This window comes from Piliocolobus tephrosceles, chromosome 1 (assembly GCF_002776525.5).
Source record: "Piliocolobus tephrosceles isolate RC106 chromosome 1, ASM277652v3, whole genome shotgun sequence".
Taxonomy (NCBI): Eukaryota; Metazoa; Chordata; class Mammalia; order Primates; family Cercopithecidae; genus Piliocolobus; species Piliocolobus tephrosceles.
The window spans coordinates 198,370,810-198,396,223 of NC_045434.1; the positions used below are offsets into that span (position 1 = coordinate 198,370,810).

At 47.3% G+C, this 25,414-nt stretch overlaps 1 protein-coding gene and 1 long non-coding RNA gene across 3 annotated transcripts in view; one reads left to right on the forward strand and one right to left on the reverse strand.

Annotated features, from left to right (window-relative positions):
* GRHL3 (grainyhead like transcription factor 3) overlaps positions 1–9,078 on the reverse strand; it is a 36,096-nt gene extending 27,018 nt beyond the window's left edge. Inside the window, exon 1 of one of the 2 annotated variants that reach the window (XM_023219643.1) lies at positions 8,832–9,078. In XM_023219643.1, coding sequence (XP_023075411.1) covers positions 8,832–8,848 — 17 coding nt within the window. In that variant the 5' untranslated portion in view covers positions 8,849–9,078. Of the gene's footprint in view, positions 1–5,295; positions 5,800–8,831 lie in introns of those variants that run through there. The other variant, XM_023219642.3, reaches the window with a different exon arrangement.
* Positions 5,798–11,693, forward strand: LOC111547687. Its single transcript, XR_002733199.3, has 2 exons — positions 5,798–6,772; positions 8,263–11,693. It is a non-coding gene; the product is annotated as an uncharacterized LOC111547687 (long non-coding RNA).
* The last annotated feature ends 13,721 nt before the right edge of the window (positions 11,694–25,414 follow it).

A 25,414-nucleotide genomic window follows, 5' to 3' on the forward strand; every position in this document is an offset into this window, starting at 1 on the left:
AAAAAAAAAAAAAAAAAAAAAAAAAAAAAAAAAAAAGATTACAAATGAGTATTGAGGAGCCAGTAGGCGAGAGAGAGGGGGAAAAAAAAAAAAGTTGTCCCAGGAGCTGATACTGGATCAATGTGAAAAGAGTTCTAAGGAGGAGTGAGTCCTACTCATGGGTGATAGGGCCAGAAGAAAGAAGGGAAACCAGGGGATTCCCAACCTATGAGGTCAGCTTCCCCGGGGCCTCCACAGATTCTCTCTGTTGGTGTCCCTGTCCAAGACTGAACTAAACTATCAGAAAGTGAAAAGGAAATGAGGGGCTGGGCGCGGTGGCTCAAGCCTGTAATCCCAGCACTTTGGGAGGCCAAGACGGGCAGATCATGAGGTCAGGAGATCGAGACCATCCTGGCTAACACGGTGAAACCCTGTCTCTACTAAAAAATACAAAAAGCTAGCCGGGCGAGGTGGCTGGTGCCTGTAGTCCCAGCTACTCGGGAGGCTGAGGCAGGAGAATGGCATAAACCCGGGAGGCGGAGCTTGCAGTGAGCTGAGATCCGGCCACTGCACTCCAGCCCGGGTGACAGAGCGAGACTCCGTCTCAAAAAAAAAAAAAAAAAGAAAGAAAAGGAAATGAGGGAGGAGGGAAGACCTGCCATGGACAGCCTGCCATCAGACCTCTACCAGACACAGCATACCAGAACCTGCACCACCATAGAAGGAGGCAGCACCAGGGTCACAGTGTATGGGTGTGTTAACTACATGTCCTTGGGTAAGGCACTTAGCCCTTCTATTTCCTCATCTGTTAAATGGGTCTACTGAGTGTCTTCTATGTGCCAGTGTGCCAGTCAGGGACTGGGCACTGGGAATCAACTAAAATGAGACAGGTAAGTCTCTGTTTCCTTGGAACTTACAATCTAATTGGGGAAGACAGACCATAAACAAGTAGGTAAATTAGTTATTTTTAGTTAGTAATAAGTGCTGTGAAGAAAATTAACATAGTAAGATAATGGAGCATCATTAGGGGTGGCTAGTTTAGAGTTGGGTTTGTCTCATGGGTTGTTAGGAGAATGAAGTACATTAAGGTAAGAAATGTGTTTAGCCTAGAGCCTGCCAGAGAATAATTGCTTAGTTAATAATAGCCATCATCACCATCATCATCCCAGAATCTCCAAATGGGAGTAAAGGGGAGACTCTGCCTGAAGTTCTTATCATCCCCCCATAAGCCTCCTGTCTGTGAATGGGGTTCTGTTCAAAAGAAACAAAAGAGATAGTGTAATAACACCTTGCCCAACCTTCCATTATCTCACAGAGCCTCCCGACATATGTGATGTGTTATTATCCCTACTTTACAGACCAGGAAATACACAACAGAGATGTGAGGTGATCTGTTGCAGGGGACTGGAGGACTGAAGCCAGGACTCCTAGGGTCTGGCCTGGGAACTCCATGGCTAGCACTTTTCCAAGAAGGAAAAAACCACTACTTTCCAAGAACGGATGTAGGAGAGATTTAAAAAGTAATAAACCTGGGTGGCATCCATCCATGTAACCATCTATCCCTCATTTTTAACAAATATTTATCAAGTAACTACTATGTGCCAGAACCTGTCCTGGGAGAAAAAGATAAGGAGGTCATCCCTGCTCACATGGAGGCTGCATTTTAGTGGCAGCAAGACATACATGACCACAAAAACAAGCAGTTAACATTAGACAGGTGAAGAGAGCTATGAAGAAAAAGAAACAAGAGGACTTCTGACCTGCCTCAACCCAAGGGAGTGACACGTTGGCTGAGAAGAGGGGTGGAGGGGAAGAGGGAGAATGGAGATGAGTTGGGAGGACCTTGGACCTTCCAGATGAAAGGAAAGGCAAGATCAAAGGCATCAGCCTGGGACAGCTCCCAGAGCTTGTCCGCCTACTGTGTGCCAGGTGTGAGCCAGGTGCTTTGCATATGCCACCTTGTTTTAAGGAAAGCCAGCCCACTAAGGAGGAAATCCAAGATTTGATAATCCCTCACATTTGCATAGTGTTATATTTTTCAATGTGCTCACACATCTGTCATCACCTCTGATCCTGCAACGCCCTTGTCAGGTAGGGAGGGAAGGTATGACTGTCCTCGTTTGAGGAAAAACTGAGCCATGGAGAGGGCCACTGGCTTGCCTAAGGCCACCCAGCTGGTACCTCAAGGCATCAGGCGTAGAACTGAGGTCTCTGACTCCCAGCATCCAGAACCTTCACAGAGCCGCCTCCTCAGTCTCCCGTCTGGCTTCTTCTCCATTTAGGAGAGAGTTGGCAACAAGAGCAAGAGAGAGGAGCTCAGGGGTCTACCTGATAGGCCTCACTTCCTGAGGCCTCCTGTCCAGTCTGTGGGGAAGTGCAAATTGCCAGGGCCCCTGCTCTGGGAGGAGGGGATAGGACCTTTCCCCAGTTCACTGGCTCTCAGCACAGCAGCGGTGTGGTGCCAGCTGCTCCACGTCCAGTCAGCCTCAGCCTTCATAGCTCCAACATGCCTCATTCTGGGCACCAGGATGGTGAAAGTCTAGAGTGGTAAAGTGGGTTTTCATCCCAACAAGTCTCTTCTGACTCAAAATGCCCACTGCTTTCTGGCTGAGCTACTTAAAACCCCCAATAAGACCAAGGAAATGCCGTCTCAGCCATTAATTGAGAACTTTTGGTATCATTTCCTTCTGTTAGAATCCTAGCGATTGAGGATGCAGAGAGACCTCAGAGATCTAGTTCCAGAGAGGGACCTGCCTAAGGACATGAAGCATGCGGCAGAATGGGACTCAGTAGTTAAGCTACGGAAAAGAAAGTACTCAATTTTCCAGAAGGTGGGAAGAAAACCCAACACCAAAGGAGGTGGTCTCAAGTTCCACCAAAGGAGGTGTGTGGCACAGGACAGATCCAGCGGGCTAGACCCCACTTCCCTTCAGCCAGAGGAGGAAGAGTCCCAGGGGCCGCCTGAGCTGGGTGTTGACACCCAGATACTCCCAGTCAATGACTTGCTAAATCCTCCCATGAGCCACCCAACCTCATTAACGGTGATCAATCACTCTCTAATCACCCACAGGGAGGCCCTGACACAACCGCTCACAGAGGAATCATTTTCGGTCAGCCCCACACACGATGTTCCCTAGGCACGACAGGGGTGCCCCAGGGTTCTCGTGCCTGCCAGTGGCCCATCTGGTTTTCTGGGTATACAGATTGTGAAATGTGCCTTGTCACATGGGCTAGGGGCTCATTTGGGGGCCTCAATGGGGAAATGGCAGAGTGTAGGGCATGGCTCTGTAATGACTCCAGTTTGAATGAGACAGTATGAACTCATCGTTATGGGAGTGGGCCCAGAGTTTGGCAGAACTGGGTTCCAGGTCTAGCTCTGCTACTTACTGTGTGACTTCAAGCAAGCAACCTGACATCTCTGTGCCTGTTTTTTTTTTTTTTTTTTTTTGAGACGGAGTCTTGCTCTGTCGCCCAGGCTGGAGTGCAGTGGCCAGATCTCAGCTCACTGCAAACTCTGCCTCCCGGGTTTATGCCATTCTCCTGCCTCAGCCTCCCGAGTAGCTGGGACTACAGGCGCCCGCCACCTCGCCCGGCTAGTTTTTTGTATTTTTTAGTAGAGACGGGGTTTCACCGTGTTAGCCAGGATGGTCTCGATCTCCTGACCTCGTGATCTGCCCGTCTCGGCCTCCCAAAGTGCTGGGATTACAGGCGTGAGCCACTGCGCCCAGCCCTCTGTGCCTGTTTTCTTACCGGTAAAATGTGAGGCGATGAGAATGCTAACCTCACAGAATTATTTTGAGAGCTACCGTCCATTCAGGGATTACCAAGTACCAGGTGCTGGCTGACAACAACTTCTAATCATTGTCTTATTTTTTTACAACTTTGTGAAGTATTACTGTTGGAAGATGCAATGAGATAATGCAGATAAAGCAATCAGCATAGTGCCAGCACCTAATAATGTGAACTATTTTTATTATTATTACTAATACGTTGTAGGGCAGTCCCCAGCAAATTGCACAACTCATAGCCTTTCTCCGGCCCATATATTAGGATATCTCTTCCTAGCTGACAGAATCAGATCTGATGCTTGCAGATTTCCATTTAAGAGGAACACGCACTACCAGCTTCATCATCAGGACCCAGGCGGGCAAGCTGACGGTGGTCAGGCTCCAGCAGACACTTTTAGTGGCATGTAAATTATTTAGGCACCCTTTCCTAATTATAGCAGAAACTCCCTTTCTTCGCTTTTAAAAATTCTTCTCTGTATGGGAATTTTTCCTTCATGCTATATTGGTGTCTTATCTAATTTTCCTTACCGTGCCCACCCCCCACCATCTATTCAACTGAGGTGTGAAAGAAGTTGAAATCCACCTCTAAACCCGGGGGTGCCACATCCCTTCACTTATTCACTCACATTTACTGAGGATTACTCTGTAAATGGCCACGTACTGGGTGCTGAGGACAAAAAGGTGAAGACCACTGCCATTCATGTGGCTACACTGTTCTGTCCCCTTTCAGTCCCTGCCCTTGAAAGTTCCCATTCTTGCTGACCTTCTGGAAAAGCCTAGCAAAATAACACCAAATAACAGTGAGATAATTTCCCTTCAAGACTTTCACTAGGTCAGTTGTTCTAACCTTTTTAGGAGGCAAAAGGAATAGAGAGAGGGAGGCAGCCAGCCAGGATTATTTGCTGCATTTTAGATGGGAAAGGTGAGTTTCAGAGAGGAGGGAAGGCAAGAGAGGGAAAGGAACTCAATTATTTAAGAGTCAGGACTTGTGCCTTTTTATTCATACATGCCTTGTGAGGTGGCTCTTTTTATCATCATTTTATATGCGCAAAAACTGACAGGTTAAGGAGCTCATCCAAGGCACCCAATCTATAGGTGGCAGACCTGGGCTTTAAACACAGGTGTGATCTTGGAACTAAGCTCTCAGCCTGCTGACTCAGCAACAACACTGCAGGTCAGTAGTGGATTTGGGAACCTCCTGCTTCCCAGTCCTCTCCCTGGTCTTCCAGGCCAACAGTTTTACAACTTGGACACGCATCAGAATCACCTGGAGGGCCTGTGAAAACACATAACGCTGAGCCGTACCCCCAGTTTCTGCTGCAGTAGGTCTAGGGTGGGGCTGAGAATTTGCATTTTTTAACTAGTTCCCAGGTGATGATGATGATGATGATGCTGGCCCACGGGCCACAGTTTGAGAACACTGTTCTAGGTGTTCTCTTTCAAAATAATGACTCCCTCTTCCCCCTAACGATTCCAAAGGTAACATAGGTTTGTAAAATACAACAAATACATAAAATGTGGAACCTACAGAAAAACAGGAAGAATGGAATTCATCCACATTCTTCTGCTCAGAAATAACCACTCTTAACAGTCTGGCGTATTTCTCTGCCTTCTTTTCAGAGTCTAAGCACAGAGGAAGCAGTGTGGCTTATGGCTGCTCCGCTAAGACACGGTCATAATCCCAGTGCTTCCGTGAAACCTTGGGCAAGCCTGAACCAAGTCTGGGTCCCCTCTTCGGCAAAACTGCATTTACACTCCCATCCCTCATTAGTTCGTTGGGAGGGTTAAAGAAGAGCGTGTATTTATCAAGGACTCGACACAATGTCAGGTGCGGAGTCAGCGCTCTATAAATGTTGGCTGTCATTTTTGTTCCAACATAAGAGAAAGCTGGATGATCCCATTTGGGTTTCAGCCCTGTTGCCCCTCTTCACTCCTCCGGTGGTTCAGTGGGAGCTCTGCCGACCGCCTGGCTGCGGCCACTCACTGCTGGGACTGCGCGGCCTGCCCCTGGCCTGGGTCCGAGCGCCTGTCCGCTCCCAGCAGCTGGTGGAGCCGCAGGACCCCCGCGCAGCCCGGGCCGCCGCCGTTAGGGTTGGCTCAAGCCTCTCGGCCCAGTCCGCCAGTTTTACAGCCCGAACTCAAAGAGGGCTTTTAACTTTTCATTCAGCAGCAGCGTAGCTCCGACTTTTAATAACACACCTCGTGCACGACAAAAATTTGCTCCTGGCAATCATGGTTTCGACCACAAAACCACAGCGGGGAGGCGTTCCTGGTTAACTCTTTCAGCGCTCCAGGCAGTCTGGAGCCGGCGCTCCTGGAGATCAGATAGACCGGCGGCGGCGGCCGCGGTCAGGACTGCGACGCTTCTCGTCCCCATCCCCCAACCGAGTCGCGCCTCTGCGTGGCTGCGGGGAGACTCCAGGCGGCGGCGGTGGGGCCCAGAGAGCACGGAGCGAGGCTGCGGGGGACGCTCCTGCCTCGGTGCCTTAGACCTACTGTGTGCCAAGCCCCTTTGTGGCGAAACTCTACTGGGCTGTCAACGGGGCCTGCCTGGAGGGCCGGGGGATGGCAGGCGCTCCAGCGGGCAACAGGAGGTCACCAGCGAGGTCGCCAGCAGCTCCAATTCCCCGGGGCCCCAACGCACCTTCAGGAAAACCCGACGGCAGGCAGCTCGCGGGCTCTAGCTGTTTTCCCGCGATACCCGGGCGGTCGGCAGCGACTTCCGGCGCCCTCGGCCGCAGCCCAGGATCCTTTGCGCCCTGCGGTAGCCTGGGGCTGCCCAGGGCTGCGGGCTCCAGGCACCCAGAGCGCTGCGACCACATGAAAGGCCCGGCGCTCAGCACCCGCCAACCACCGCCAGCTGGTTTCTAACTACACCGCCGGGGCCTCCATGCTTCTCAGGGACCAGCCTTCGAAGTGCCGCCTTATACCCGGGGCCTGCCCACCGGGCGGGCGCGGATGGAGCTCCTGGTCCACATTGGGGAGCTCACAGTTGTTCCTGCCAGGTAGGTGTTACAGACAGATGAGCAGAATGAGAGTCAGGGACGACAAACAAATTCACCAGGATCCTGCTGTTGGTAAGTGGCAGAATTTAGAGTGACAGGCAAGTCTCACTTTTTCCACTATATCAAGGCCTGGCCAGAGTTGGCCATTCCGTGAGGGCCCAAGCTATAAGCTATGGCCAGTCCTCTTGGCACTTTTTAGGAGAATGCCGAGGCCGCAGCAGCAACAGCAGCTCAGAACTTGCAAGCCAAGCAAGCACCGGGTGTCCTCCCCTTATCAGTAGGGGCAGCTGAGCCCCCAGGCTCTGCCATTGTAAACTCAAATGGTGGCTTGGAGTCCGCTTGCAATTACTCAGGCAGCTGGCTTTCCCTCACCCCACCCCAAACTGAGAAGCCTCAACTGTCAGCGGATCTGGCTTCAAATCCAAACCATTAGGGAGGAGAAAAGCAGGAAACCTTTCTGTTCAAGTAACCCAGCTTCAGAACACATACCCCCTAACGTACAGCAATGAATAGATTCTGTCTGTAGCCTCCGCAGTTTTAGCCAGCAAATTTAAGTGGGATGGAGACACATCTCAAAGATTTTTTTGTGTGTTCAAAGTATGGAAAAATAAGAGGGTCGGGAATGCTCATTGGTTGTTTCTACATGAAGGAACAATGGTGTTACTAGCGTGTTCTCCACCAGCCTTAAAAGCAATCAGTATTCTAAAGTTGTCAAATCCCCTAACAACCCCATGAGGTGGATACTACTGTTGGCCACAATTTACACGTGAGGATTAAGTGACTTGCTCAGCATCACACAGCTGTAAGTGCTGGAGCTGGGACTCGAACCCAGGTGTCAGCACCAATGCTCCTGCTCTTATTCTCGTGGTCCAATTGTCAATACATTGTCAGCCCCGGGAAATTCATTCAAAAGAAATGAAATGTGCCTGTTAAACCAAGTGATTGTGCTGTGAACATGAAGAGCTGAAGGGCTAGCTAGAACATAGAATCCTGTCTGCAATCAGGACCTGGCACTGCTCTGCACACTGATCTTCAAGTTCTTAAAACAGTCTGTTGAGGAGCAGTTAGAAAAAAGATGGTACAATCCTTGCCTCTGCCCACTCACCTCTGAGGGTGGCAGGAAAAGGAGAGCCTGTGTTTAAAGGGTTCCGGCTTCTCCTGCCAGCTCCCTGAACCCAGTCTGAAGCAGTCCAGATCCCAGCCTCATCCTGCCTTCTCTAAGGTCTGGACCCCAAGAAGGACACCATGGTGAAGATGAGCATCAGTCAGTCAGGATCTTAAATCTCAGATGTGGGCAGGAAAGCACATGCATCCTGCCAGCCAACAGAGGTGACCTACCAAAGATCCCTTCTCAGCTTCCCTAGCCTTAGAACTGCCTCTGAATAAGATGAACCACATTTTACTGAACACATCTTTAGACCATAGCTTTATGCTAAGCATTTTACAGCATTTATCACACTTAACTCAGCATTCTTGTACCTGTTTTCCAGATGAGGAAAATGAAGCCCAGAAAAATTGAGATCACCCAGGGACAGAGCCTGGATTTGAACTTAGGTCAAGCCCACTACAGAGAGTACACATGCTTAACCACCACGCTGTAACCTTCCCACTTGGGACTGTTCCAGCCCATTAAACAAGTCCCTTTAGAGAAACTCAACTCTGCCTAAGACAGCTCTTAGAACTACCTCAAAGAAGTTCCTTTTGGCAAGAAGATAGAAAGCCTCGATGGGACTGGGATTGTCTGATTTCCAAGGCCCCTTCAGAGGATCAAAAAGTGGTGCCAGAAACCTTCACAGTTTCAGTCTTGTGTTTCCCTGCCTGGCTCGAAACTGCTCAGCAAAGAGAATGAGAAAAACTATTTTCCCAGGGAAACACTCACCTCTAGCTTGAGACTGGGGCTTGCCTTGACACGCCAAAGTAAGATCGTCAGCCCATTCATTTACCCTTTACAAATTGCTCTGTGAATCCCGGTGCCGGCCTCCCCGCTTTTTCCCCTCCAGGAAACCCCATCCAGCCTCCACGCCCCGAGAGCGGCAGGTATCCACCGATGTTTACTCACTCAAGTTCATTCGACATCTTTCTGCTCCCAGGCTCCGACGATCAGCACTGAGGCTCTGCTGACCGCTTGTCTCTAATTCTTGCCTGACACAGACATTCTCTGCCCAGGGAAGTGTTTGATTTATGTTGAGGTTTGGGTGTCGAGATTTTGCTGACAGGTAGGTTCCCAGCAGCGCTGGCGCCGATTGGCTACAGGTACAGGTGCCCGCGACTGGAGGTATACCTCAACAGGTGCAGCTGTTAACTCTTAGCCCGCCGAGGAGGGCGGAGCTATGGGGGACTGGCTGGGTGGAGCTGGCCAATTCCTTCCTTGGTGAGGGGGTGGGGGGTGGAGATGAGGGAGGAGGGATGGAGAAAAAAATGTTGGAAAGAAGCAAGATAACTAGAGGAAAAGTACAGGGACAAACAGATAACTTGGCTTAAAGGAAAACTTGATTCCTGTTTCTAGCCGTCCCAGATACCCAGAAACATCCCCACCCGCACATTTCTTTGCCCCCTCCTTCTGTACCACTGGGGAATTCTCAAAGGCGAGAGCAACTTTTCCCAGGTAGATCTTTGTATAAGTTCCCTTTTTTTCGGTTTCCCCTTTAAGATAATACTTATGAATAATCTTTTACAGTTACTCAAGTGACTTCTTTTGGTTCTTAGAGTAACCCACTGTGATAGATTTATTATCGCTTCCCCCTTCCTCTTCAACACACATTTTACAGATGAGGGAGGAAATGGAGGCCAGAGAGGCAAAGTGCCTTGCCCAAGGGCACAGCTAGCAAGGTCCCAGCCCAGATCCAATCTGCGGTCATCTCACTCCAAGTCTGGCTGCCCCTTGGGCTGAAGTCAGTGGCCTCAATTCAGCAGACATCCATTGAGCACCTGTTGTGTGCCAGACCCTACTCTGGGTTCTGGAGAAACTGAGGCCAGAAAAACAGGGTTACTGTTCTAGAGGAGTTTACAAGAGTTAAACAAGGGTTTATCTGGGGAGGGGGGATGTGTGTTGGTGGCAGGGGGTGGGGGAGTAAAGGAGACCAGGCTTTTATTGGGTGTGAAGGGGGTGTGGGCAAGCCACATACCTCTGCTTAGCACAGAAGGGATAGAAAAGTTGAAGGTGCCTCCGAAGCCTCAGCCAGCTGGTCATTTCACAGGCGCCAAGTGCTTCGTTCTGTATGGGGAACTTGGGAGAAATTCAATGCCTGATAGATGAAGTAATTGTGGAGTAATTGCTGTGAGCTGTCTTCTATGAAGAACAAGCTTGGTAAACCCCAGAATATCCACAAACACAAACAGGAGAATGTTAGAGCATTTTAAAGAGCTTCTTCCAGGATTAGTTTGAAATTAAATCTAAGCCAATGATCTTGGCATCTTTGTTTCCCTCTCTCTCTTTCAATTCTCCCCTCCCCCACCCTTCCCCTTTTGGCAAATTATGTCTTTGCTGTATCTTCCTGGGAACCTCAACTTGGCCCACTCCTCTCTCTCTCTCCTCTGGGAATGGCAAATGAGGTTTCAGCTACTCCTGCCAATTTATGGAGGTTTTTCAAGGTAAAGTCGGAATTCAAAGGAGCCCTCTTGGGTTGGGGTCAGGGCTCTGGAGAGGGGGTACTGGGTTTGAGAACTCTCGGAGGTTGGTTTCTCCCTGGAGGCTGTGTTGGGGGAAGCCCAGGGGACCCTAATAAATAATAGTAAATAATTGCTAATAAAGCCACCTCCTCAGAACAGCTCTCTTCAGTCACCCTTGTAAGTAGACATTCAGTCACTCTGGATCACACTACTGTTTGTTCTCTGCAGAGCCCTTATGACTTATGATATAATGTAATATGACCTATGATATTTTTCTAATTGTTTATTGTCTTTCTTCCCTTCCTCTGGAATGAAAACTCCCTAAGAGCAAAGACTTTGTTTCGCTCACTGTGAAATCTCCAGTGTCTAGCACCTAGTAGGTGCTTCATATACCACAGGCACCGGGCATTGTGCTAAGCCTTTGCATGCATTGTCTCACCTAATCCTTACAGCAATCCTGGGAGAGAGACACTTTTGGTATCTCCATTTTATAGATGAGGAAACTGCGGTACAGAATACTGAAGTAAACTACTCAAGCTGCAGAGCTAGACGGTGGTAGAACTAGAGCTGGGATTTAATCTGAGAGCAGAGCCTGGGTACCCAACCACCTCACAGAGGTTACTGGTGGCCGAAGGGCTATTTGGTGCCAACTGTAACTGCAAAACTTATTGCAGTCCAAAGGATGGCACACTCCTCTGTATGTACCTGTCTGCCCACCTCTTGGAAGGCTGTGGAGTTTCTGTCAGCCGTGTTGCAACCCACAGGTGAAGGGCTGTGGGGTGACTCATGCTGGCTGGGCTCAGGGGAGGCTGGGATTCCAGGTGGCGTGTCTGTGCTCGCTAGGCTTTTAAAAATGGGTCCTCTCCCTCTGCCTCTAGGTCTTGCCTCTTTCATCAACTGTACCCATCTTCAGAGATCAGCAGAGACCCAAATCACAGGGGTGAAACCCACAGACATAGAGGGTTTCTATGTCTCCACACACAGGAAGGCCACAGAAATATCCTGGATGGGATAGAAGGACCAGTGGTCTGGGCTAGGTAGGCAGGGATGTCATGAGCCACTTTGTAAGGTCACCAGACCCCTCAATAGGAGTTACACCTCCCGGGCAGGAGGTACAAGTGCTGTTCCAGGCTTTCATCCCAACAACCCAGAGATGCCAAGCCTTTAAAGAGATGCCCCCCATGCTTTGCTGCTGCCCCCTTCCTGCTCCCGTGGGGCTAAGCAAGGCTGGCACCTACTTCCCCTTCATGGATCAGCACAGCTCTTGGTTCCTCTGCAGGGGAGATTTAAAACAGAACAGCTATTCCAAAAACAAAACAAAACAAAGTTTAAAAAAACATAAACAGAGACCAGCCGATTACATGTAACATAATAATTATATCCACAATAACGACAGTAAATAATGAGGGCTGCTGTTTAGTTAGCGTTTGTATTTTGCAAGCACTGTGCTAAGACTTACCTATGTGATAAGATAGTATTGTTCTGAGACTCACAGGCCTCCTTTCAAATCTCAGCCCAACCACCTACTAGCTACATGATGTCAGGCAAGTGGCTATAGCTCTTTGAGCCTCAGTTTCCTCACCTGTAAAGTGTATATAAAAAGTGTATTCCCCCCTTATGGGGTTATTGTGAGGAGTAAATGAGATAATGCGTGTGAAGCACATTATCTGTACCTGGCATCTAGCACTCAATACTTGTTAGAGGCCGGGCGCGGTGGCTCAAGCCTGTAATCCCAGCACTTTGGGAGGCCGAGACGGGTGGATCACGAGGTCAGGAGATCGAGACCATCCTGGCTAACACGGTGAAACCCCGTCTCTACTAAAAAATACAAAAACTAGCCGGGCGAGGTGGCGGGCGCCTGTAGTCCCAGCTACTCGGGAGGCTGAGGCAGGAGAATGGCGTAAACCCGGGAGGCGGAGCTTGCAGTGAGCTGAGATCCGGCCACTGCACTCCAGTCCGGGCGACAGAGCGAGACTCCGCCTCAAAAAAGAAACAAACAAACAAAAATACTTGTTAGAAAAGCCTTTTTTTTTTTCTTATTTAATTCTCATTTAAATCTAACGAGGACGGTATTAACCTTATTTCACAAGTGAAGAAACTGAGACTCAGAGGTTAAATGATTTGTTGGAAATCAAAAGTTAGCTGGGTGCGGTGGCTCATGCCAATAATCCCAGCACTTTAGGAGGCAGGCAGATCACTTGAGATCAGGAGTTTGAGACCAGCCTGGCCAACATGGTGAAACCCTGTCTCCACTAAGAAAACAAAAATCAGCCGGGCATGGTGGTATATACCTGTAACGCCAGCTACTTGGGAGGCTGAGGCAGGAGGATTGCTTGAACCTGAGAGGCGGAGGTTGCAGTGAACCAAAATTGCACCACTGCACTCAGCCTGGGCAAACAGTGAGATTCTTTAAAATAAAAAAAAAAAAAGCTAATAAAGAATTAAGATTTGAACCTACATCTTTCTGATTCCATTCTTGCAGGACTGGACTAAGTTAGGGTGTGCCCTGGGCTCAAGTTCTGCCTGGCCTCTGGCCACTTACTGTGTGACTGAGTAAATTCTCTCCTCTCAGAGCCTCAATTTCCCCCTCTATAAGACCAGATTAGTGAATCACTGTAAGGGTGGAGTTCCCTATCAAAATCATCTCGATTTGCTTTTCTAGATTACTGATGTTCTTTCTCCAGACATTATGATCTGCCCTCTTGGAGGATTGCACAGTCCTTCATCCCTCCCCTCCTTTCCACGAGCATGCCTGTCCAGAAGCCGCTGTTCCCAAAGAGTATGACACTTCTCCTTGGCACGCTGGGGAGCAGTAAAAGTTAGGGCCACTGTAAGTGAGCCCTGAGAGCCAGGGCTCCTGTGTGTGTCTGTGAAAGTGGTGTACTGAACAACGACGGCACCGTTTACCAGACGGGACACGCGCTGCTGAACACGAGGACCCTGCTGACTCGCCGTCCTTTTCTAACACTTGAATGCTTTCTCCTTATCCAGAACTCTTAATGCAGATCTGTTGACCCATATTCAAATATTGAAAGAACATATACCCATATGTCAACAGTGCTTCTCTGTGGGCACTGAAATACCAGGATTTCAGTATTTTCCCTGTCTTCCCCCAAATGGGCTACATTGAACTTGCATTGCTTTTGTAATTAGAAATTCTATACAAAGCCCCAGTTTAAATGTCATTAAACCAAAATAATTTCCCATTGACAAATGACCATCGTGTCCCCATCCTTCCTGGGGCAAGGGCAGGGATGAAGAAAGTGAAGACTGAGTCCTTGCCCAGAGATCCCCAGGAGGCCCAGGAATGGAGACGGGGGCTGCCTGGCTTACGGCCTCTCAGCAGTGAGCTTAGCTATCTGATCTCATTTTGATTTTCCAATTAAAATTACCATCATTTATTGAGCACTTAACACCGTAATGCTAGCTGTAGATGCTCTATCCCATTCCTACCTGTAAAATGGGGTCACATGGTTGGCCAAGTTACTAAAGAACGTCAGCTCTGAGGGTGACTGCCTGAGGCCTTGGACAAGCAACTTCACTTCCTTCTACCTCAGTTTGTCCTCAGCGAAATGATTGCTGTGAGAATTAGATAACAGTGTCCACAGTATCTGTCAGGCACTGTTCTAGTGCTTGACATATATATCATGTAATTCAAGAGGCCTGTGAAGTAGCCCCCATAAGTATCCCTGTTTTACAGAAGATGTTAACAGTCCCAAAGCGGTGATGTAACATCTAAGGTCATCTGGCTCTCCCCTTAGTGACAGAGATGAAATCAAACCGAAGTTGGCCTGATCCCAAAGTTGTGGACGTAGTCCTTTCAAGCTTCCTACTCCCTTTCTGGAACAAGGTCTAGGATAGATAAATAGAAGGGAGACAGGAGGGAGGGAAGAAAAGCAGATAGGTTGGTTGATAGTATCTGCAAGGCAGATAGGATTTGTAAGCTTCTGGAGGGCAGAAACCATACAAGGAAAAATAAATCTCATATAGCACTTGTCCTGTGTCTCAACATAATAGGTGTTCAATAAATGTTTGTTGAATAAATCAAAAACGGATGAATGAATATAATCTCACACATTACTGACATTTTGGGCAAATTAGGTATTGCCTTCTACCCCACCCCCCACCACTACCCAAGGGAAGACCTCCAAAGTTTGAATTCCTCTACTCCCTCTTATTGTCATGCACCAGTGCCTTCTCTTTGCACCCATGACTTCACGTCTGTAAGTAATTACGCATCATACTTCAGTGGAGTCAGCCTGGGGATTAAATTAAATGAGATATTGACATAAAACCTATGGCAAATAGGTACCCAATAAAAGGTAGCTGGTGTTATAGGGAGCAACCAGCTTAGAAGAAAGGCCTCTCAGCCACTTCCCATTTCCAGCCCCGGTGCACAGCTAACTTCACAGCATTCAGCCCTCAACCTCCCTTAGAAACAGTCTCTGCTAGATGCAGAGCTCTTTTCAAAGTGTTTTACTGTACTTCCTCTCCTCTGATCCATACAGCTGCCCCCAGAGGAGGGGACAAGAGTGCATGGTTGTCCCCATTTGTTAGACAGACTGAGGTTCAGAGAGAGTGCCCCTGTTAAGTGTAGAACTTTGGATTGACCCTTGACTTTTCGGACAAAGCATTACCCTAGATACCATTATGGGTCCTAAGGGGTCACAGAAGTGCTGTCCTGGGCACTCACTCAAAGCTCATTAAAATATTCTGTAGCATTTCATTTGAACGTTCAACATTTAAAGTAAAAGCTTCATTATAATGTTCTTAAGCAGAGGGATAGGTCACACACCCTACATAGAGAATATGACCCTTTTTTTTTTTTTTTTTTTTTTGAGACGTAGTTTCGTTCTTGTTGTCCAGGCTGGAGTACAATGACGTGATCTTGGCTCACCACAACCTCCCCTCAGCCTCCCTAGTAGCTGGGATTACAGGCATGTGCCGCCACGCCCAACTAATTTTCTATTTTCTATTTTTTGTAGAGACGGGGTTTCTCCATGTTGGTCAGGCTGGTCTCAAACTTCCAACCTCAGGTGATCCGCCCGCCTCGGCCTCCCAAAGTGCTGGAATTACAGTCATGAGCCACCGCGCCAGGCCATGAGACTATAGCCCTTCTTTGAAGGCGTGGATGGACCTGGAAGTTGTGCCTGCAGAGCAGCAGGACATGGAAAGGGCAGCTCTCAGGCCCTTTTATATTCTGTACTTTAGATTGTTATCACAGTTCTTCCAATAACACCACCTACATTCCTTCCTGGAGCTTTCTTGGACATGAGGAATCATGGAGTCTAAAGTCACCCTGAAAGCTCTTCCTAAAAATAAAAGTCTCTGAAAGCAAACAAGCAGTTTTTTTTTTTTTTTTTTTTTTTCATTTATCCAGTTGATAAAGATGAAAGAAAATGCTAATCACAGTATTGGCAAGGGAAAACAAGCGTGCTCCTTGCTGGAAGGAGAGTGAGCCAGTCCAAGCTTTGGCTTTCAAGTTTAGCTCATCCTTTGATCTAGCAATTTCACTCATAGGAATTTTGTCTGAGCAAATAATCTGTGTGTGCAAAGAGTTACCTACAAGGATATGTGTCAGAGCATTGTTTATAATTCTGAAAAATTAGAATTAATAAAAATACCCTTCAGAGGAGATTCAGTGAAGTAAATTAAGATACCTGAATGTAGCTGCATGCCCCGCTACAGTTTAAAAGGATGCTACGGAGGCTTCCTGAGTACCATGGAAGTTATTTACTGTGCTTTCAGTACAGTTGTCAGGAATTATGTGTCCTTATGATGTTCCAGGCACTGGGCTTAGTGTTTGACCTCATATTATTCTCACAACCACCTTATGATGTAAGTACTATTACCTTTATTTGGAAAATGAGGCCCAGGAGTGAAACTTACTAAGATTATTTTCAGGGAGCTTCTGAGCTAAGTCTTGAATCTGGGTCTGATTCCCTACTTTTAAGTCTTCCGTTTACTTTTAGTAAATTAGTCCATTCCTCTTTTAAAAATCCATTTATATGAATAAAGAAAACAATAATTCACCCCAGGGAGTATTATGGATATTGGGGTCAGTGGTGATTCTTTGCTTTATTTTTGTTTCTGTGGACATTATTTCTTCTGTTAATAGGAAAAAGAAACTTTATTTAAAAGTCACAAATCAGAGAAGGCTTATCCTCTGCTCAGGCAGAGAAAGAAACAGCAGCCAGAGTGCTGTCTTGAGATTCTTCCTCTGTTGCCAGGAACTAGCCAGATCAGGAGGCAGCCAGGGAGAGGGGAGCCAGGGAGAATGCAGCCTCAGTCCTGGAAGGAAAGGGCCTGTTGGAAAGAACAGAACCCAGCTGCCTTGGCCCCAGGTGAGCTCTCACCTGTGCCTCAGGCCCCAGCAACCCAACCACTATTGCTGGGTCTGTCTTAAAAGAGGCCATTAAACAAGACACTGCCCACTTCCAAATAAAAGACAGCATCATGGAGAAAAACGTGTTTTCCCCACTACCCCACGGCAACCCACACTGAAAATGTATTTCCTCCTCTCTGCAGGGGTCAAACTGGGGCCTGGAGGGTTAAGATGAAGATTTCCTTGAAATGCTACAGAGGAAAATTGGCCAAGGTCTGGCTTGGACAGAGGGTCTTGGTGCCCTGGTGCTGAAAGGAATAAGTAGGTGGCTAGGGTCAGTGCTGCCTTCCTAGGTTAGGGTGGGATGGGGTGAGGTGGGGCAGGCAGGGCGGGACCTGCTCTGCTTAGAGAGGTTCAGATAGGCACAACTAATCCATAAGGTCTTAACCTGTCCTGTTTCTTAGGAGTGTTCCTTCAAAGGCTGCCATTGGTGTTTATTTAGATCTGCTATCACTGGGGAGGGTAGGGAGAGGGAGGGTTTTGCTGAGGCCTTTCTGGGCCCTGTATCCCCCCTAGGAAGGCAGAGGCCGTGTGGTCAGAGGTTAGGTGCTCAACCTTGGGCCTTGAACATTCAGGTGAGGGGTTTTCTGAATCCACTGCTGGCCTGCTAGGGAATTTTTCAAGGCCATCAGTTTGGGGCCCTATGGTCCAGCAGTGGAGAAGAAGAAGGACTTAGAAACTGGCCTGCAGGGGCCTAAGAACCATATCTTCCGTCAAGATCAGGCCCCTCTGGCTCTTCCCTCAGGAAGGTAACCGTTCAGAAGTCACCATCGATCTCCCCACCCCTCACTTGACCCTGCTCACCTTTTCAGCCAGTGCTCGGGACAGGCTGTCACATTGCTAGGCGCATGCGTTATTCATTTATCCATTCATTCAATGAGTATGGAGAGTTATTTAATCATCACCAATTATAATAGCAGCTCTCATCTTTTGAGCACTTAACTCTCTGCCCGGGTCTGTACACTTTACCTGTCCTGTTTCACTCGGTCCTTACGAGTGCCCACCTCTATTTTATAGATGCAGAAGCTGAGACTTAAAGAAGCTATGAAACTTGATCAGGTCATGCAGCGCCAGAGGACCCAAGCTGGGATCTCAACCCAGACTGTTTGGCTCCAAAGCTGAACTGCTACATTATGTTGCTTCAGCAGTCATTCAGGTAACTTGGTGAGGACGCGCTCAGTTCAAGCAGCTATGCCACAGTCTGGGGAGATAAATGAATAAGGTATATTCCTGTACACAAGCCCCGTGGGGGAACCTTGATGAAACCCTTCTACTTGAAAACCTTTCCTCAGCTTGCAACTAGATGTTTGGAAACATTGTTTTGTTGTCAAATTTCATAAAATCTCTTTGTGTTGGAGGAGTCCATTAGACTTCTCTAATTTCACCCTTCAGGTGATGCAGAAGCCTCTACTGCCGACTGCCTGCCCTCACACACGCATACACAGAAGGTGGAGCACATCTAGCTTGGATTTTAGAGCCAGTCTACATGAGTCTGTATCCTGGCTCTCAACCATTTACTACTTGTGTGACTTTGGGCAAGTCCTTTGAGCTCTCTGAGCCTCAGTTTCTTCATCTGTAAAGTAGGCATAATTTCATCATTGTGAGGTTTTTGCAAATAAGGTAACACTGTATAGTTAAGACCTGATAAGCCTCAGCCATTGTCTTTTATCATTAGGGATGGGCATCTCTTGCCACCCCAGTGAAACAGTTCCTTGTCTTGTCTCTTTCTTTGCTTCTGCCACCTGGGGCACTCAGCCCAAGGCAAATGTGCCTGATGATGGGGGTTAGTCATCAGGTTCCCCTGCCTCAGAGGATGAGAGCATGACTGCTGCTCTCTGCCCAGACTCCTTAGAAATCTGATTCATGCCTTGCCAATACTCTATGAATATGCATACTTCACCTGCAGCCCTGTCTCCTTTCACAATGAGCTCAGTCATTTGCACCTCCTGGGTCATGTGCAGACATCCTCAGTATTACCCACTGATGGGCGCTGGAGAAACCTCTAAGAAGATGAGTCTTGATAGGCAGGTGACAGCGGCTTGACTCTCTAACCTATGGCTTTGCCTGTTCGGCCATATTTCAAAACTACCAGGGGCCTCTGAATTGACTGATTACCCAGCGTAGGGTCACAGTGTTTCATTTGGCTGCTCTTAGACTAAAGTGACAACTTGGGATAGCCCCATCAGAATGGGACCAGTTTGGGAGCCTTTTGTTTCACCCTCTTTCTCTCTCCAGTCCTTATGGGTTCCCTGAGACCTGTGAGGTGGTATGGGGATGTTGAAAGTTAAGCCCCTCAAAGAGAAGTCTTATGCCTTAGATTAGTGTTAGTGATTACAAGCTCCGGGTTTTGAGACTGATCTGGTTTGAAACCTGGCTCAGCTTTTTGTTAGCTGTGACCCTAAGCTTCATAACTTGTTTCTCTGAGTCTGTTTCCTCATCTATAAATGGGATTAGTTGTAGTATTTATTTCATAGGACGGTTTTAAGGATTAAATGCATATAAAGTACTTAATATACTGCCTGGCACACAGTAAATGCTCCATAGCGATTATCAATATTATGCAGCAGGAGAGACAGCACAGGACCGAGGGGCAAGAGATCAAGGTTTGAGTTCCAGCTCTGCTGCTTGCTGGCTGTGTGACCTCAGGCAAGTCATCTTCCTTCTCTGAGCCAGTTTCTTCAACTGTGAAATGAATGGTTTGAGTTTGAAGGTCACTCAGGTTCTTTCTAACCATCTGAGATCTGTGACTTTGAAGGTGACAAAAAAAGAAAACAAAGGAAAAAATAATAGCAGATGCCTTTATCAGCCAAGATAACATTTCATAAACCCCAGGGCCTTGACACCATCTTCAAAAGCCACCCCATCCTGCAGTTTCTAGGCAGGACTTTCTCGACCAGATAGGGTGAATGAACTGTTTGCAAGACCGCAGAAAGCTTTCTGGAGCCACAAGGAGGCCTCAGGGAAGGTGTAAGGCTAAAAAGCGAAGCCTGCATCACAACGGGAGCAGGCCTGAGAAAACCAGCTAACCCCAAACATCAGACCTGAGGGATTCTGCATTTTGGTGCCTTGGGCAAGAATCATCCTCCACTTGACCAGAATGGATTAGTTTATGGTGAGGGAGGGATGTTGTCCCTAGAGCCTGGGGATGTCCCCATCTGTTGTAAAACAGGCCCCACCTAGGAAATAGAACATTTTCTTTTTGGGGGCCTAGTGACCTCTGACACCCCTACCCCCTGCTTCCTGGCCCACTACGCAGTCTGAGTCACACCCAGCAGGAGACCAATGCTAGGAATGGAGGAGGCATTCAGCATCCCCCTTACTCACAGGAGTCTCCACTGAGTTATTCTTAAGCCCTGCTTGAACCCTGAGGGGGATGACATGGGTGGGATTTACAGAAAATAAAACACAATCAGTTTCGACTCGTTCTACCAGTTTTTGCCCCTTATAGTACAAAGTCTCTTAACCATCTTAATGTAACAAATTTCCCTTTACAGAGACAATGGGCTTTAGAGGAGTTTAGTGATGTTACTAACAAACATAAATACCTTGTACTAAGCTCCTGGTGCCCAAGTGTTTCAGGTGAAAAAACCTGAAACATGAAAAGCCCAGAGAGGTAAAGTGACTGGCTCAAGGTAAGTGGTGGAGCTGGTATTTGAACCCAGATCCCCTGTTACTTCAGAACCTCAGCTACCGCGGTGACTTTGTGTGCAAACCTGTCTGAAGCCTGTTGGTGAAGCTCTGCCGGCTATGAAGAGGCACAGATCTGCCTGCCTTCTTTGGAAGGTTCAGACTCTTTTTCTGGAAGGCCTACCTTTTCATCCTTTGGTGGTTGGGGGAACCGAAGCACAGTGAGGGAGGTGAGTGTGCCATACAATGAGAAGACAGAACTCAGCGCTCTTCACTTCTCTGCCTGTGGGAAAGAGGCCAGTTCTAGGGGTGGGGATCGCGAAGGAGCACACTGCTTCCCTGTCCTTGTCACATTCCATGGCCAGCAGCCATGTACTTTTTCCTCCTTTTTCTCCTGCCCAGCAAATATAGGCTCCAGCTGCAGCCACTTTGAAGATACAGTTTCCTGCATAGGAATTCTGCGATACAGATGTCTTTCCACCGTCCCAGTTCAGCCCTGCACCAGTTCCTTTTCCCGCTGGGAAGTTTCTTTCCTCTTCCTGCTTCCATGCAACTGCGAGGCAAGGCTCAAGCCCACTTCCTTCTCCTTTTCCTGTGCCTTCCTGTGGAAGGAGCTCCCTCTTCTTCACTGCTCCGGGCTCTTCCCTACTCTGGCCCAGCCTTATGGGCATTTTGCTCCATAACTCTCCTCGATCTGAACCGCTTCTGATTCCTCTCAAGTCATGTCGGCGAATCTCACAAATGCATTCTGAGAAATACAGGAATGCCTGAGATGTTCCAGGCAGAAAAGATTCACGCCTCTTCTTAGAAATGAACAAGGCATAGTCATCAAGCCTCTGAAAAGTCCTGCAGTCAGGAAACCTACTTTGTTTGTTTTTTAACCCAGTATTTCCCAAACTAAGATGGCCATGATTTCATTTCCTCCATCCCCACTGAATCCTGTAACAACCTGCAGAACCAGTGATCCACTGTGGAACACACTTTGGGAAACACTATCCCCAGCCCTCCAAGAAGGTATAGAGTTGACGTTGCCTTCATTTATTTAAACCCTTCCTGTTTCTCTGGGCTATTTACTTATTATCTCACATACAAAATAATCTAAGGTGATACCTGCCCAATTGGGTTTTTAGAAAAGACATACCCAATGGGAATGAAGATTTTCTTAGCAGGATTTGATGAGCCCACTACTAGAAAAAAAATTAAGGATTTCCCAGAATTTTGGGGTGGGGAGAGAATTTGATACAACCAGCGGAGGCTGGGTGCAGTGACCCACGCCTGTAATCCTAGCACTTTGGTAGACCAAAGTCTACCAAAGGAGGGAGGATTGCTTGAGCCCAGGAATTCAAGACCAGTTTGGGCAACACAGTAAGATCCCATCTCAATTCTTAAAAAAAGGAAGAACCAGAAGAAAGGGTTTAGCAGACTTACTTGTTTCCTAGTCAATGTATAAAGCCAGAGATGTAATGGCCAGAAACCAAAATCTAGAGTTCAGTACCAGATAAATACTTTTTGAGTGAATGAATGAATGAGCAGACTATCGATCACAAAGTTGGCAGACATCGTGAATGAATGGATGAACTAATAAACAATCAAATAACTGGTCTCCAGGCCTCCAGACTTCCTGAATTTTCATTGTATCTACCTGCTGTGGCCACATACACATCTTCTCAAAACCCAGATCACATCAGTCCACTCTTCTGTTCCCTGGCTGGCTCCCTGTTGCCTTCAGGATAAAGTCTACATGCCTTTGTCCTGGCATTGAAAACTGCAAAACAAAGCTCTAACTTAGCTTTCCATCCTTCTTTCTCTTCCCCACTGGGTACCCCTTTCTCCAGTCACACCAGTCCCCAATTCACTTTTATCTGTCTCCTTTTCTTTCTCAAGCTATTCCCTATACCTCATATTTTCTCCCCTGCCTCCATGGCTGCTTATTCAATCCTAGCAGTGCTTTCAGGCTCAGCTCAAACCTTATCACCCATGTTAAATGAAAGAAGCCGGCTGGGCGCGGTGGCTCAAGCCTGTAATCCCAGCACTTTGGGAGGCCGAGACGGGCGGATCACGAGGTCAGGAGATCGAGACCATCCTGGCTAACATGGTGAAACCCCGTCGCTACTTAAAAACAAAAAATACAAAAAACTAGCTGGGCGAGGTGGCGGACGCCTGTGGTCCCAGCTACTCGGGAGGCTGAGGCAGGAGAATGGTGTAAACCCGGGAGGCGGAGCTGGCAGTGAGCTGAGATCCGGCCACTGCACTCCAGCCTGGGAGACAGAGCCAGACTCTGTCCCCAAAAAAAAAAAAGAAAGAAGCCAGACACAAGAAGGGGGCATTCTGAATGATTCCATTTATATGAAGGTTAAGAACAGGCAAAACTATTGTGGGGAAAAAACAGAACTGTGGTTGCCTTTGGGGAGTGAGGATTGATTAGAAGGGATTTTTAGGGTATGTCAATGTTCTTGATCTTCATTCCAGTGGTAGTTTCATGGGTGAATACATTTGCCAAAATTCACTGAATTGTACACTGAAGATCTACATTTCTCTGTGTTGTCAATTTAATCTAAAAATAAAAATCTTAGCACCCAGATATCCCTGGCAAGAATTCACTACCTTATCCCTTATTCTCTCAGTGCACTTTGTCTATACTGGCAGCACTTCACTTAACATAGACTGCCTTCTTTGAGAATAATTTACGTATATGTCTGTTTGCCTTCCCCACTACATAAAACCTTGCCTCTGGGGCCTTTACACAGACACTCAACAAACATTTGTGAGATTGAGTTAAGGCCCAAAAGCAACAAACAACAGCAGTTTTCATGTATTAAGCACCTATTATGTGCCAAGCTGCATGCTAAGTTCTTTACACACATATTTAATTTTATAATATAAAAAATATATATATATCTCCCATGAGTTCAGATCTATCTCATGAGCTACTCTGTATCTGAAAAGAGGAAAATATGCATAACAAATGTGAATGGTATAACTCGATTACATTAAAATACAGGCAAAATAAGTGTGTTTCCAAACTTTATGGTTACTGTGTGATTAAGGACATGTATGTTTAATTTTCAGTCTCTAATTTACACTGGTAATACTGAGGCCCGAAACATAACAACGTATAGTGCTGGAAATAGGATACAAACCCAGGACAGGCAGATCTCAAAGCCATCAAGCTTGAGTACCTCCAAAGTGGCATCACATAAATCTAGGAAAAACAAAATAAAACAAAAAAAATCTTGTGAGATCTTTCTGGCCAAGAGACTTGAAAACAGCAAGTCTTGAAATTGAAAATGTGTGTAAAGTGTGTATATGAAGCACGCCCTGAGAAGAGGCTCTCTGGGGGCTCCCCAGGCCTCCAGGTGGGTGGTTAGCAAGAGGAAGGCTTGAGTTTATAATCCTAACTGCTCCATTTAGCAGCTGTATAACCTTGAACAAGTTATTTAACCTTACTCAGCCTGACTGCTCTCCCACTTGCAAAACTGGTGTAATAACGGTGCCTACCTCATGGGGTTTCAAGGGAAGATTCAATGAAATAATGCATATAAACCCCTCAGCATGTGTAAGTACTCAGGAAACATTCGTTGCAGTTTATTAACATTTTGCTGCTTTTACTATGATTACAACCACCTGTATCCCTCCTCCGTGTCCTCCCTTACACCTCCACACCCCCCACAACGGTATTTTGGCCTTCTCCCCACCCCTTCCTTTCCTCAGGTGGTAGAAACCCAGCAGGTAGTTCTCTAACAGCAGTTGTGATGGACAGTTTCATAATGAACAGCTGTCACAATAGCCATTCAGCCCTGTGAGTACAAAAAGGGGTTAATTCCCTGGTGGGTAGTGACTCTAGGGATCCCTAGCTAATTTGGAGGAAAAAAAAAATCTTTGTTTTTAAATAATCTTTGCCACCTGCTTTGGGCTTTCCTGCCTCACTCACTCTGAAATGAGGTGGTGGGAAGGCTTCCCACATGATGAATGGGGCCACTGAGATCTGGGTGCCCAGCTTTGAAATGCTGGCGAAGACTGGGCTATGGAATTCAGGGCTGATGGGAAGACGGGAACCTGCCGGTTGGAAACTCGCCCTTTGGGAGTTGGCTTGAGGGGCTGGCTGGGGATGAGGGTCCTCCATTAGAGTTCTGAAGACCAGACATCAGGGTTTTCTGTCCTCCATCTGAAACAACCCTCTGGCAGGTAGAGGACTTGCCAAGGATAAACTCTCTTATATTTCAAGCTTTTCATTTTTGTGATTTGTGAGTTCAACAGGCCAATGTTATTTGAAATAAAATAACTTTTTCTTCTAATTACAAAAACAACCAATGCTTATTGAGAGGAAAAAAAATCAGTGAAAATGCAGATAATTATAATGAAGAAAAAATTAAATATTCATAATTCGCCATCCCAAGAGAACCACCTTTATTCTCCTGTGTGGTTTTCTTTGCCTATAGGAAAGCAGTTACATCCGAGTTAACCGCACAGGCTCTCAGAGCCAAACTTCAATCCCAGCTATAACATGTGGGCTAGTCTCTTACACTCTGAGAGCCTCAACTTTCTCAACTGTAAAATGAGAATAAAAAGAGCGCCTATGAGGCTGGGTCCACACTGGTGGTCTCAGCTACTTGAGAGGCTGAGGCAGGAGAAACACTTGATCCTAGGACTTGAAGGGTATAGTGCGCTATGGTCACACCTCCAAATAGCCACTGCCTCCAGCCTGGGCAACAGTGAGACCTGTCTCTAAAAATAATATTTATTTATTTATTTATATTTTTATTTATTTATTTTTTTGAGACAGAATCTCACTCTTGTTGCCCAGGCTGGAGTGCAGTGGCGCAATCTCAGCTCACTGCAACCTCCGCCTCCTGGTTTTAAGCGATTCTCCCGCCTCAGCCTCCCAAGTAGCTGAGATTACAAGCACCCGCCACTACACCCGGCTAATTTTTGTATTTTAGGAGAGACGGGATTTCACCATGTTGGTCGGGCTGGTCTCAAACTCCCGACCTCAGGTGATCACCCACCTCAGCCTCCCAAAG